Below are 15,516 nucleotides of genomic sequence, written 5' to 3' on the forward strand. Positions count from 1 at the left end.
ACCGTAAGTGGATCTCATTCAGAGTTGGGGCGCGGTATGATTCACTAATGGCATTGATACAGTTTTTATCAGTATACCTAAAAACAACGGATCAAGAAAAATATATAGGTATAAATTTTTTGAAAAAATAGCACGCCCTAGTAAAATTGCAATGCATCTGGCTCTAGTTAAATTTAGTGATAGTGTGTCAAGCACCTCTCTTGGGTCTAGCCCAGGAAAATAGCTCAACCTTCATAGACTCAACTATATTTGACATCTTGGACTTTAATAATTATACACCTTTTAGGTGTGTAAAAGTTATTTAGGGACCCATCATATTTCCATCAAATATTAATACAAATATAAGAAATATTTATACCTCATTAAATGTTATTAGGGTAAAATTACACTTCAGACCCTCATTTTCACCAAAGAATAAGACTCATGGGCTGTAAATACACCATGAAACCTTCAGAACAAATGTTCACAATCTTCATTCTCTACTACATATATATTTTCAGAGCATTTCTTTCTAGAATATTATTGTATTTTCTCTCTCTAAAAAGATATTTATTTAAGCATCGGAGAGTCCTCATCTCCACCAAAAGAGATCTTTTGCAGGTACTAGCCACAAGCCACATTGACCTACCAAACATCAAATATAAGCTATCAACTACCTTGACTAGGAAAAATAGATGAAATTACTATAACCAACTAATTAACCGATTATCCAACTCAGAAATCCTATTCTAGACTACTTGGATTTTTTTGAGATCATGGCATAAACAAGTTTTGACACATTAAAGTTAGATCTCAATATGGTGTTGTGGAATATAAGAGATACCGCATTGTAAAATCTAAGATTTTATGCATATGTATGAGGTTTGGCATTTCATAACATTTTTTTTTGGCCATCACAAGATCCAATGTTTACTGCTTCTGTGCCCAATGAGAAACACGAATGAGATTGGTGTTTGAGAATGAGTTTCAATTTTTTTTTTATTAAAATTTGATTTTTTTTTGTTTTAAATTAAATTTTTTTAGTGTTTTTGAATCGTTTTGATGTACTAAAGTCAAAAATAAATTTTTAAAAATAAAAAATATTGTTTTAATATTTTTCTAAACAAAAATATACTTAAAAACGCTAATGTTATTATAATACCAAACACCCTATGTATGAATACTGGCTATGTGATCCGCATTCCGCCGTGGGTCAAATATTTTTATTTTTCATAAAAAAATATATATGCGGGGGTTTTCAACACATTTTTGTAGTTTAAAAAATATAACAAATCAAAAAGTTTATGCACACATATAATCAAATAAACTAAGAATTATGTGCGCTGATAAATAAATAAAAAATCATTAATGACATGTAAAAAAAAACTTGAAAAACCGAGACAGATATAAATCAAGATATTTAATGTTAAAAAATAAAATATTAAATTGACTGAATAAAATAAAAAGAAAAAAGGAATAACATGTAAGGCTACAGATATTAAAAATATCATTTGAAAATAAATATTTTTTATTTCAAAAACATAGTTTATCTATATAAAAGATAAAAATAAAACTATAGATGAACTAGAAAAATCTCTCTGAAAATTAAACACATAAAAAAATCAATATTATTTAAAAGATGCCCTCTGAACAAAATAAAAGAGAGGAAGTTTTGTCTATTTTTTTTTTTTTAGTTTTTTAACCAATCACATCACTTTATTTCTTTTCAATTGTATTCTTTAAAGTTATATTTTCATAGTAACCATGACAGACCCAAGCACCTGGATCTGGGCAGTCATGCCAGCAACAGACGATACGTTGCTTGCTGAGGCAGAAGACGTGTCGCCTGTTTTGCCTGAATTCCGGTTAATGTGATTGCCGAAAAATCAGGGTCTATGCTCTTTTAACCCAAAAACTTATTTTGCAACCCGTTTTTTGACCCAAAACACTTATAAAATACCCTAAAAACCATGACAAACTTAGTCATGGCCTCAAAGAAACCCTATAAACCGCCCCAAAAACCGAACTCAACCCGAAACCAAAAATCAACCCGAGTTCTCATATCTATTTTTTCATGAACTTTTAAGGTACAAAAACACCTAATATGAACTCCCCGCATCAAATGGAACAATTTGACACAAAAATCCCTCATTTTGGTGGCCTAAATCGATGCCAATGATAAGTTTCTCTCTTTACCACCAAAATCCAGTGACCCCCCTCTCTTTCCTCTCTCAACCAGAAACAAAACATAAAAAAAATAAATCTCTATACCAAAATAGAATTGGAACAATTTCGAGCGACCACAATTGTATAATTTGCGTGATTGTTTAAGCTAGAGAACCAAAGTGAATGTTTTCAAAACTTATGGTACATCACTTATGTTTGTCGTGTTTCTCATTTCGGTCCCCCCCCTCCAATCCCACTTTTTTTTATAAGAATTTGAAATCATTTGCTTTTTAATAAGACTTGATTGTCTAAAAACAAAATTTAAAGACCAAACTAAAAAAAATAAAATTTTGCACAATAATAAAAATACAATAAAAATCCCACGTGTTTTAATATATAAATAATATCACTTTGAAGTTTCACCTACTCGATTTCTATTAGGTATCGTCGTAGAAGCCCTAATTAATTGTTGTATACACAAATCTGATAGATAACTTCATTAATTTGACACCGAAATACGATAGTTCTTTTTCCCATCACCTTTTCACTACAATCAATGAAATTTCTAATGCTTTGACGGAGCTTGACCCATATGGTTGTCTTTCCACCGGTGAAAAGAAGATGATGTTCCTTCCCCTCTAAAGCATTTTTTGTCTTTCAAGCCACCTCTTACCAAAGAGTATCTTTTGCACCTTTATCTTTTTCACTAAAATCAAAAGGCTTCATGAATATGCCATTATTGCTTCTCATTGCTCTATCGGATTTCTCAAGCATCTTCATGCTCGCTAGCTTTCACTACGATATAAAACTTCAAAGATAAACTTGATGGATTGCTACCTCAAATTTTGGATTCATGGGATCCACTCTTATCCTTGAAGATCCTTAAAGAGAGATAGAGAACTAGTAGCACTCTATGCATTAGAATTTCAATCATATTATGCCGCTTCGACCCCTCTTTATGAGCGACAACTGCATGAGAGGTAATGATGCGAAAACCCAAGATTCAAACCTAAAGTTATTTCAAGCAATATGTGTGTATGCATGCATCATATATGTTCAAAAAGTTAATTTGGCTTGGCTTAGATCATTGCATGTGCATTTTCATGATGCCACTGAGATTGATCTTGTTGCCTTATCTAATTGGTGCATAGAATATTGACCATGAATCCTAAATATTTTATGGGGTGAATCATGATAAATTAAGATTGAGGCGAATAAATGCTTTTCTCAGTCATGTTTTTTTTTTTAAATAATTATTAACATTACTAATTTTCAAATATATTGCCATTACTTGTCTTACAATCGTTGAGTAAACATCATTAACATGAGTTTCTGATTTGGATATGTTAATTTGAAAGTGTGATATAAATTGTTTTTCAAAGTGTTTTTTATTTGAAAATATATTAAAATAATATATTTTTTATTTTTTAAAATTTATTTTTGATACCAACGTATCAAAACATTTTAAAAATATTAAAAAAATAATAATTTAAAACTTACAAAATAAGATAAAAATTCTCAAAATTGCGGTTGCTCTAAAGGGAACTTTTTGGTTCTTGAAGTTCATTGAAAGAATATATTGCATCTTGAATTACATGTCTAGTCGTCCTTCCTTTTAGTTTTTTGCCGTCCTCCCTTATCTCAGATTAATATAAACACATTTTTATATCATATCGCAGAACACAACGTTTTGATTTTCTTAAAAAGAAGTCTCTTAATTATTTCGGGTCTTTTGATTTAAATTTCGTTTTTCCAAAGGTAAAATCATTTGAATAACTTTTTAAAACAACTTTCTTCAATTTGCAAAAAACAAATATATATTTTTTGAGAGATAGACGATTTTTTTATTTTAAAACTTTTGAAAAATAATGAAAATAAAAGGTAAATATATAGAAACGCAAAATGACACTTTAATTATCTTGGGACAAGCATTTTGATGCAAATATCGCCATGCTTATAATTGTTAAAATAATTAAGATTATATAAATAATAATAAAAAGTTCTTAATAATCTGTTTATTATGAGTATTTAGTGTTAATCTAAATATAAAAAATATATATATAAATTAAACTAAAAATATTATTTTATTTTTAATAAATAAAACTACATCAATTTTATTTACACCAATAACATCTGCTTTATCGGTTAGCCAAGAATTTCCACATATTTATTTTTCCTCTTTTAATACGAAATTTCTTAACTGAACAGTACTCTGTTAAAATTAGTCGTCTGAAATCTTCTAAGAATCTGAAAATCTTGTTGCGTTTACAGACATGCATTCCCTCTGTTTCTTCACAATTCAGGATTGCTCATGGTCACATGCTATGCATTTAGATTTGCGCTGCAGTATGAGACAAAGAACTAGCTCTCTCTCTATCTCTGATGTGAAAGGGCAAATTAATTAGGTCGTGGGTCACATGGAGATAAAATTTCTTTACAGACATGCAAGAGCTGTTTGCGTTTTATATATATCTATATGAAGACGGAGGAACCATTGCATTTCTTTTTCCAGGCGCATTAAATAATCGCTAGAATTGGAGTTATAAGAAAAGCAACACATAAAAAGAAACTTTTCCTTCTTTCTTTTCTTATACTGAGAGAGAGAGAGAGAGAGAGAGAGAGAGAGAGAGAGAGATTTGCTATATATATATATATAAATTATAAATTATAAAATGAACAGACGAGACTTCTTTTGATAATTAATGTGGTAATAATTATTAGGGCACTAGGATTCTATGATGCTTGTGATTTGTACAGAAAGTGAACCTCAACAGAGGAATCTTGAGTACTGAAAGGGTCTTTCTGATCTTTGTCACGTAAAGATTTATAGAGGAAGCAGCTTTGTTGATGGAGAAAAAATGGGAATTAGAAAATGACATTTCATTTAACAAGCAATTTTATTTCAAAGGGAAACTAATTAAATTATTCCTTCCACTGCAGTGATGAGTATTCACTCCTAATTCCCTTACAGCATCTCAAGTCACGGGTTTGCCTTTTGATGCGCGAAGAGATGGATGAATGGATGTTCCTCGTAGCATGCATGCATATGCCATAACCTAGTAGACTTTTAGCTGTATCTGCTCTCGTGCAACATGCATGGGTTACTGTAAACATCGGATAGGGACAGATTTGTCTTTGCATGGGAAGACAGTGATTCTAAACCATCATTTGGGTGTGCCCTAATCAAAGAAAAGTTCATGAGCTGAATTAGATGCGCACACACATATATCTTCCCCGATGATCAGTGCAATAAATAAATAAAGGATGTGATGCATCTTCCCCACCAGTACTAGCTAGTCGTACTGCAGCCAATGGAACAATCAAGAGCTAATTAATTAAGAGCACGTCGATCTTTATAATTATAGTAATATCTAGAAAATTCAATGCTGTAATTTACTGAAATGGTCTTATGCTTCTTGAAATTAGAAACTACAATGAGAGAGAAAGAGAGGGCATCGAGTGGCTTTATTTTAGTGGCATGGCCATATGTTTCTGTTTCATAAAGTTAGAAAATTATGATGAGAGAGAGACAGGAGCTTCTTTAAACATATTGGAATATTGAGTGTAAAAATCGTACTAGCAGAGGTCTAGCAGCAGTACATGTCATTTGCTCCCTCTGGTGTAATTCATAGCTGGTAATGGCTTTTACAGTGGATAGATGTGAAGAGATGGTGTTTACTGTGGAGTCTCAAAAGGCAGTTCCTGCACCATTCTTAACAAAAACATATCAGCTGGTTGATGATCCTCTTACTGACCACATTGTGTCTTGGGGTGATGATGAAACCAGCTTTGTTGTGTGGAGACCTCCTGAGTTTTCAAGGGATCTTCTTCCCAACTATTTCAAGCACAACAACTTCTCAAGCTTCGTCAGGCAGCTCAATACCTATGTGAGCATCTCTCTCTCTCTCTCTCTCGGGTAATTCAAAACGCTCTCTAGATTCTACTAGTTTATAAGCAGCAAGGTAAAAAGCTGTGCTGACTAATATGGGTTGCTTTTCCATGGAGCTTCTTGGTATTTCCAAGTAGGGTTACTCTCATTTTAGATAACTTGACTTCAGTTAGACCTAGACTTTTGCTCTCAAAATTAATCTCTTACAGTTGGGTCTTGTTCGCTTCTATGTCTCACTTCTTTTTAAGATCTTATATAAGCACCGTTTATGTTCTAGATATTACCGATACAAAATATTGGAGGACATATCAATCTCACCTAATTAACCATAAACATTCAGCCCAAGATAAAGTATTCTAGTACTCTAGTACATGGTAATCCGTATTAAATTACTAATTAAGCTTCATAAATAAACGTTCCACGAAACTGATTCGATGTTTATACCAGACAGTTTTTCTCTCTTGTCATTCTCTTATTCTTGTTAATACTTTGCAGGGATTCAAGAAGGTAGTAGCTGACAGATGGGAGTTTGCAAATGAGTACTTCAGAAAAGGAGCAAAGCACTTGTTATCTGAGATCCACAGGAGAAAAACATCCCAACACCATCACCAGCACTACCCTGAGCAACCACCCCAATTTTTCCAACCAGAAGATGGTTTTAGTTGGATCGACCCTCCATTTCAATCTCCAAAATCAAGTACTGACATCCTAACTGCACTCTCAGAAGATAATCAGCGACTGAGAAGGAAAAACTGCATGCTTTTATCAGAACTCTCCCACATGAAGAACCTCTATAATGACATTATCTACTTCATCCAAAACCATGTAAAACCAATGCCCTATGAGCAAAAGGCTTATAATGCAGCACCTAAGCTAATAGAACTGGGCTCTTCATGTCAGGATCAAACCATTTGTTCTAGCATTCAAAGAGCTAAGAATGGTACTGTTTTGGGTCAGCATTCATTGACATTAAGTACTGAGGAATCAACTAGTCCTGTGAAGCTCTTTGGAGTCCCTCTCAGTGGCAATAAAAGGCTGCATCCAGAAGTGATCGATTAGCGGCAACAATATCGTAGGGTCTCCATTAATTAGCCTGTACCGCAGGTTGTAGTCGTTCTCAGTAAGAGTTATCAGAAGAGAAGCTACGTATACAAGTAGCTGAAAGTTCAGTTGGAGTTAAGCTACTTGTAGCTACTTCAAAATCAGCAGCAAAAAAGAAAAAAAAATCTTTCCGTTTCCTTTTTTTGGCAAATCTGCAGCAAAATATTGGCTTCTCATTTATAGATATTTCTATAAATTAAGTAGCTAGAGTTTCTATATATATTAGCCTCATTTTCCTTTTCTTCGTTTTACATAAAATGTCTTATAGAAAAATATTTTATGATGTGCAGTAAGTAATGATATAAAAAGGAAGATGATAATAATATATTTTAATGATGAAATTGCGGTAATAGTAGTGGTTGTAGGGTTAGCGAGAGGTGGTGTGGTGGTAGGGGTGGGGGTGGGGGGATAGCAGCAATAATAATGATAATGATGATAGGTGGTGATGGTGGCATAAAAACAAAGTTGGTGGTAGTTGTTGAAATTGTTGGATAATATTACGAGTAAATTATTATTTATAAAATATGTTTTAAAAATTTTATAAGTTGAAAATTAATATTTTTTAATGAATAAAATAAATTTAAAGATTAATTATAAAGTAATATTTAAGGCGAGACAATTTTCCAATACAATATCTTGTAAAAAATAAACACAAAATAAAAAAATATTTTAGGCAAAACAATCGCATCCTTAAATCCCTAATTCTTTAATTTCCTTAATCAAATATATATGGGGTAGATGATATTCTGAATAAATACATATGGTACATACTTAATAATGGACTATTAAGAACATAAAAAAAAAAACTCCATATATAATTAATGTTTTAAACTATGAATATAAGTGGTAATGTAGTATATACAAAGACCATTGCTGCCTGAACTCATCTTCTTGGTCAATGCTCTTTTTTCACGCATAGTAAATTCAAAAAGGCATCTGTAAAAATAGCCTTTTATTGCTCGTTCTGTTCATTAACTGTCTTCCACCCAAACAATGTTTGTCAGTCTTTATCTCTCAGGGGAAAAAGAATGGCCATGTCCATAAAGAAACATGAAGTGTCAGTTTCACTATTTACTCAAAGCTTTTATTTGGAATGCTGTACCGTGCAGAACGTCTTAAAGTAAGTGAAACAAGAAAGAAATGCAGTGGAAAGAAACTAGCTGGTGATTAGTAGCATATGGTCTTCTGGCCAGAGGCCACTCAATAATTCCTCTTTTAAAAGGAGAGAAAAGGAATGGAAATGGAGAGTTCAGAGAATGTAAGTGGAGGATGGGAATTGGGCAATCATATCATGCTTTAAGTTTGACATTCATGATCATGTCTAAAGATTTACTTTCAGTTTTTATCTGGAAAGAAGGAAAGAAACCCTAGAAATGGGTGAAAATAGTAACCCATTTAGCCATTAGCATAGGCAGAGGGGGAAAAGAGAAGAATTTTCGGTTAAAGATTGCTTTGGGATCGTTCTATAATGCGTTTCACTGTCATGCCTCGATTTTGTTTCTCTTCTTCTTGTGCAAGCTTTTCTTTTCTTTTCTTTCCTTTTTACGTTAATGCTGTGTTCTTTTTCTCCTTGCCTCCTTTTTTCCCCGCTTTGGGTAAATGGTTATGACTATATGTAAGAAAAGAAATTCGGAGACCAGAGGGAGGAGATCCGAACATATATGCATACAAGTTTATTCTCCGTCGAGAAGGACTTAGACTATATTCGAATTTTGGGGAACAATTGAGATACTAATGTCACCACTTACTGGCAGATTATGGGGTAAATTCAAATTAGTGGTCCCGGAAGTTCTGCAAATTAATCATATTAGCCCCTCTATTCCTATCTTGGCTGTACAAGGCCTTACACTCCTAGTTATGGTCCTGCGTCCGTACATGGTCTCTCCATCCATGTCCACCATTGGTGTTTCGAGAATCCTCGATCCTAACTGTGTTAGCTTCACCACATAGACGTAAATTACTAGATTCGAAAAATTCCATCAAATTATTTTGAGGTCCAAGTATCTTGATATATTATCTACGTAAATTATAGAATTCCATTCACTTCCAAGACTTAATCTCTACATTGATATCAGAAACAATAAATTCTAGGGATATAAAACAGAACCCATCATCGTTATTGAAAAATAAATCAAATGAAAAAGGAAATAGATGTAATAGTGGCTAATGTTGCATCTGTTTTTGAGATTATAGACTGATAAAGAAGCAGGTAGAAGAGTTGTTATAAGGTCTAACAAATGTTAACGAGAAGACCTCATCACTGGGATCGATAATTGAAATTATGAGGTCTTGACTCTTGAGTAATTAAGATTAAAGGAGCTAATGTGATTACTTTTTGAAACTAGAGGGGCTACAAAGAGGAATTTACTCTTAAATTTCTACTCTTATTTCTCGAAATTCCTTTGAAGAGGATGTAGTCTACCTTGTTTGGAACATTATACTATGTATAAAGTTATGTGGTTTCACTTCTCTATCCTCCTCCACGGACTTGGTCTCAATTCTCTGCGGGCCTGCCAATTTTCTCTTCTGATTTTAGCTTGAACTTTTCCTTGCGCAGAGTTTTACATATTTGAATAACTAAGGCCCAGCCAACATTATCTTTTCGGTCACTTGAGAGGCTCAAAGGCCCAGAAAACAAACCTAACTTTCACGGTCGCAGACTGGAATAAGCCCCTCAAAGATCCCTGTCAGTGCCTGCGGAGGTTGAGGATAAAACTAGATAGCGGGGCTGCATCAAAAAAAAAATTTCAACCTGAAAAAAATTTTAGAAGATGACTGTGTTTTAAAATAAATAAAATAAATTTGATATTTGAATTAATTTGATATTATGATAAAAAAAAAATTAGACAACAAAAACAGAAAATAAATTAAGAAAAAATATTATCCTAAACAAAGTTGGATTAACACACGAAACTCGAGATTTAACACACGAGTTTAAGATAACTCTATAAAAGAATAATATCAACCAAAGTTAATTGTGAAAAAAGATTTTAAAAAAAATGTAAGTGATCAAATCTTTTAAACCCATAACTCGAAAGGATAATAAAATCTCAAAAGATTTCAAAAAATTGAACTAGTGGTTGTTCAGAATTTTTTCCAAGTTCATGTTTTGGAGTCAAGTATTTAAAGAAGTGATTTTAAAATATATATATATATATATATATATATATATATATATATATATATATATATATATATGATATTGGCAAGGTAGATGTATTTTTAAAATCGTTTGAAGTGAGATTTAAGACTGATATAGGTGATCTCGAGAACAATGCTACCTTCTTAGGAAAATAATCACAAAATAATATGAGTGTACTCTTATTTTTTAAGATCTTACAGCTTATTTTCTTCCTTGTTAACGAGTGACAATGCCAACGATAATTGAACTGCATATGAATCAGACTAGCCCAGCTATCCAAGGCACCTTTGGACTGATAGAGACTCGCCTTCTCTGTTCATCAATCATGGTCTGACCATGGTGGTCCAGTAGACAACTGATGTGGTTCTAGGCGGGGAACACAACAACATGCTTCGTTGGTGCGAGTAGCTGTATCAATCTCGAGGAAAAAAAACAGGAAGAGGAAGAGGAAGACATTCAATTTGTGGAAGAGAAAGATCTTAAAAAGAAAAAAGAAAAAAAGGGTCATTTCCTACGTGAAATTGAAAGGTGTTGATTGTATAATTCTCGGTGTCCAACGTCTTTGAAAATTGAAAAGAGTAAAAGATCTCATTGGTTTTCGCATCGAGAGGGAGGCGTCCATGTTTTTCTGGGCGGCGTGTGTACTATCTTTCAATGGGCCAACGCGGTTTCCTGCGATGGCGTTGAAAACGTATCGCGGTTCTCTTCTTGATGATCTGACGCATGTGCAGCACTAGTTGGATTTTCGTAAACTTTTTATTTTTTTAATATTTTTTTAATTTCATCTTTTATTATTTCATTTCATTTTTATATTCAATTTATTTTTTATTTTTTATTTTTTTTAATTTCACTTTTCAATATTTTATTTTATTTTTTTATCTATCCAATTTAATCATTGTTATTTTTTTATTTTCATCCTCTTATTAATTTATTTTATTTTTTAATTTAGTTCTTCATTATTATTTTTTATTTTAGTTTTATACCAGATTTAGTCATTATTATTTTTATTGTTATTTGTATTATTATTATTTTTTAATTTTGTATTATTATGAATTTTGTTTTGTGATTTTTTCATCTTTTTTTTTTTTTAATTCTAATCTCATGATCCGGGTTTTAACTTTTGATCATCATTTTTTTTGTCACAAGTTTAAAAGATTATTATGATTTTAACTTTGGTATTCTTTTAGGGTTTTTTTTTAAATTAATTTTTTTTTCAATTTCATTCTTCAACATTAGATTATTGGGTCTGAGTTTCATAATTTTTCTTTTCTTTTCTTTAAGTGGGGTTATTCTTATTTTATATTTCAGGTCACGGATTACTCGAGTTAACTTGGAGTTATATTAGTACGGGTCACCTGTCTAATTATATTTTATACTAAAAAAACTTGGAATACAATTAGTGAAATAAGTGCTTATTTATTTATTTATTTCAATTCCCTCTCTTTTTCTTTTTTTTTCTTCTTAATTTTCTTTTAATTTCACCCTTCCAACATTTCTTTAATTTTTAATTTGCTCAACACTGTATCGCCGATATATTAAGAGTTATAATCCTAGACTGCAGTCCTTAACGATAGATGTTGCGATGCTTTTCTCACGTCTTCATGCAAATTGCCATGGTTCTTGGTTATATAAATATTTTATTATATCTCGGATAAGGATAAGGGGATGAAAAAAAGGCTCATAATTTCCTGTTCTTCTTCAAACTTCAAGCGAACACACCCTCTCCGCAACACATCCACGAAGCTTCTAACTCTCTCTATGCTGCTCTCATTAATTATTAGAGGGTCTCCATGGCCCATAAAAAGACTTGTTTTACAAATTCCCAGTCCTTACACATACTCCCCGGCCAGCACTGAATTACTATCGCGCGCCCACCTCATCTTCAATCTGGGATCGAGCTCGTCGTCTTCCTCCGTGGATCTAGAACATGATCAGCTGTGCTAGAGAGAGCATTTACGTTGACAAAAATGGTGGGGCAGCTTCTTAAAAGGCTTGTGGGTTTAATAGATGAGATGCTTCAACTTTAGGGGACCAAGCATCAAATGATCATGTACCTTGTGAAAATCTTCTGGTAACTAAAGCGAAAGATGCCTAAACGCCTTTTCACCTCATCAATGATCCACACGATGGCACCTCTATCAAATATTCTTTACCAATTATTATATGCTCTCTGTGTTCCATAATCCATGGAGAGCCCCTACGAGACCACAGGGAAAGGGGGGATAAAGCCACTTCCTCAGTACTAGATAAGAGGTAGATTCCGCAAGAAATAACCACTAGCTCGAGGCGCAACTGAATTGGGTTCCTGTCTGAACAAAGCACATGCCCAGCACCCTTTATAATGTAATGTTTTTAACTAAAAGCGTTGTTTATATTTACAAGAAGAACTATATATAATTGTTAAAGCATGTACAAAAAACAATATGCTTATATTTTATGTGATTGGAAGCCAATAAAATCATAAATATGATAAAATTATATTCCAAATATATTTAAACATTTTAATGATAAACAACAAATCTTAATTAAATTAAATTTCATAAACCATTTATTATTAGTGTTTTTATTTTCAAATCAAATACATAATAATGATTGAAAAATAAATTAGCAAAATTAAAATAAAAAATTATGATAGTACTTAAAAATCATGTAATAATTGAAGAGTAAATGAATCCAATAATTTTTTTTTTCTCAAATGTAAAAAAATAACTAACAACTAATCTAAGTATGTGTAATAGTCAGACCCACACGCCTAGCTAGCGGATTTAATTTATTTTAATAGTCTATAAGATATAAGAAAATCAATAGCTACCCCAAGCTCTAGAAACAATAACCTTTGGGTTTCTACACATGTATCTCAGCAACTTGAATTTATTATTAATTAATTGATTAAAAAAAATATTAAGAAGCTCTACTGTTTATATTAATAAATCACCATGAAACATTAGTACTGTTGCAGGCACGGTGTTCTTTGATGTCACCAGGAACACGGCACATTGACATCCTTCTTGGTTTTGAATGTCTTTGGGTAAAAAGAAGAAGTTGGCGTCAAGATCATATTATATTCTGTTCGATCTCGCCATTATCGACTATGGCTCTTTCTGTGATACCATACCACAAAACAAATGTTGCCATTTGCATCATTATGTGGTTTGACTTCAACTTATATTCATTTTTTGTCGTATTTTTCTTTTTATCACACTGCTTCAGCAACTAGCCACGCAACCCCACTATCCCCCCCAATGAAATGTTGCTTTTCGAGGTGTCAATCCTGTGGCTTGGAGCTCTAACCAGGTGGGACTTTGTCCACCATTCAAGCTCCTTCAAGCAAGTTCTATTCCAAAACTTTTTGCTTGACCACAATCGCAATCTCCATAATTCACTGAAAAAGGCTCGAACGAGCAAACAAGTGTTGGATCATCACACATTTGTTCATAAAGGGGATTTTTAGAAATCTTGGGTAGAGAAGAGGATAGAATAGCTAGACAAGGAGAATCATTGGGGCCCAACTATATATTATTCAAATCCTGCCTCCACCTATATATATATATATATATATCTTGATTTAAGAATTTTGCTTTTCTAGAATTTGAACTCGTGATGTTTTCCGACTAAACAAGGCGTTGGCATCCTTAAATTAACTACATGTTTTGATGGTAACAGTATCCTTTTTACAGCTAAATTCTTCTAAGATTGTGTTTTGGGCCTTTTCTAGTTTATGACAACTAGTTACCTTCTGTTTTTATTTTGGGGGAAAATTTGATTTTGTTTTTTTAAAATTAATTTTAAAAAATAAAAAATATTATTTTAATATATTTTCAATTAAAAATTATTTTTAAAAAAAACAGCCGATATGATATAACAGATAAATAATTCCTGTTTAAAATGCTGATAAAAAATATCATTTTTTTAGTTTAATATAAATATCCAGACCAGCTTTTACACACCTAACTCAAGAATATATTTAGTTAATTGTTACCATGCCTATTGCCTACAGAAAGTGCATTATAGTTTTGCATTTTCTCAGTGCCGACATCATGAAACGAAATAGTTTGTGTGTATTATAGCAATATGCAAGTACTGATGGAAACATGATACGCATTTGCAGCTGCACTGAAAAGGACCTGACATAAACTAGTAGACAAGCTCCATGCTCTGAGCATTAACTTTATCTCATCCGTTCTCCCCTGTCGTGGCGCTTGCGAGGCGTCCAGAGTATTGAAAAGAAAATGTAATTTTAAGTTTAATTATAAAATTATACTTATAAAATTTAAGAATGACCATCTAATATTATAATTATTAAAAAATTTAATAGTTTGCAATAATCCAAATAAAAAACTGGTTGTATAAAAAAAAATATAGCATTTCTAAGTACATCCTATCTAAAATAAGCTGCATTGTTATTTAATTGTTTTTTTTAAGCTTTGTTATTATTTATTGATCTTTAATAAGGTTCAAGTCAAATCTCTATTTGTAATAAAGCCTCTATTTTATTGAGTTAAATCTTAACCCTTATAAAATATAAATTTTAGCATCGTATTTATTTATTTATTATTTATTATTATTATCATCTTTAATATTTGAGGGTATACTCTACAGTATAGTTTTATACCTCCAAAATCCAAATACTAAGGTTTATAGGTAAATCCCAACACTTTCAAGATAAAGTGAACAAAATGATTAGTGAATGATTTTTGATATTTTGATCAAACTCTAACGGATAATCATAAATTGATTATGATATCCATTTTATATTTTAAAACATGAGAAAGATGAATGTTTTTGTATTTTTTATGAAAATATGCTTGAAAAATTTTTAGGATTTGGTTGTATGCACGAAAACAAAATATTTTTTTTGTTTTTTGAAATGAAAAATTATTTTTTAAATTCTTGATTTTTTTGAAGTTTCGGAGGAAACCGGATATTTGTAATACTGAACTTGTATCTTACAACGTAAATATATAGCCTGATATTATGCAAAATTGTTGAAAAAACATGCGGGGAGCTCACAAATATTTTCAAAATGCCATTTGAAAAAATTGAAGGTTTTTTTAATATTATTATATTATTATATTATTAAATATATTAGACTGGACCCGACCCAGCCATTCGGGATGGGCTAGAATGGGTCTAGCCCGACTCGGTCAGGTTAGGCTGACAAGTGGCCCAACATATTTTGCCCTCTTTTTTTTTGGCTGGGCTGGGCGAAACACGTCCAACCCATCTCTTTCTTAATTGA

The 15,516-nt window shown here is 32.0% G+C and overlaps 1 protein-coding gene across 1 annotated transcript; it reads left to right on the top strand.

Moving 5' to 3' along the window:
• The first annotated feature begins 5,445 nt into the window (after window positions 1-5,445).
• LOC7480111 (heat stress transcription factor B-4b) lies at window positions 5,446-7,353 on the top strand. The gene is made up of 2 exons (XM_002298424.4): window positions 5,446-6,032; window positions 6,530-7,353. The coding sequence occupies exons 1-2, from the start codon at window positions 5,784-5,786 to the stop codon at window positions 7,091-7,093; spliced, it is 813 nt and encodes a 270-aa protein (XP_002298460.1). The 5' UTR covers window positions 5,446-5,783; the 3' UTR covers window positions 7,094-7,353.
• The last annotated feature ends 8,163 nt before the right edge of the window (window positions 7,354-15,516 follow it).

This window comes from Populus trichocarpa, chromosome 1 (assembly GCF_000002775.5).
Source record: "Populus trichocarpa isolate Nisqually-1 chromosome 1, P.trichocarpa_v4.1, whole genome shotgun sequence".
Classification (NCBI taxonomy): Eukaryota; Viridiplantae; Streptophyta; class Magnoliopsida; order Malpighiales; family Salicaceae; genus Populus; species Populus trichocarpa.

Excerpts from the sequence above, each read along its gene's own strand:
- LOC7480111 (XM_002298424.4), top strand. The coding sequence starts at position 5,784 with ATGGCTTTTACAGTGGATAGATGTGAAGAGATGGTGTTTACTGTGGAG. Across the intron at positions 6,033-6,529 it reads TCAGGCAGCTCAATACCTAT|GGATTCAAGAAGGTAGTAGC; the intron begins GTGAGCATCTCT and ends AATACTTTGCAG.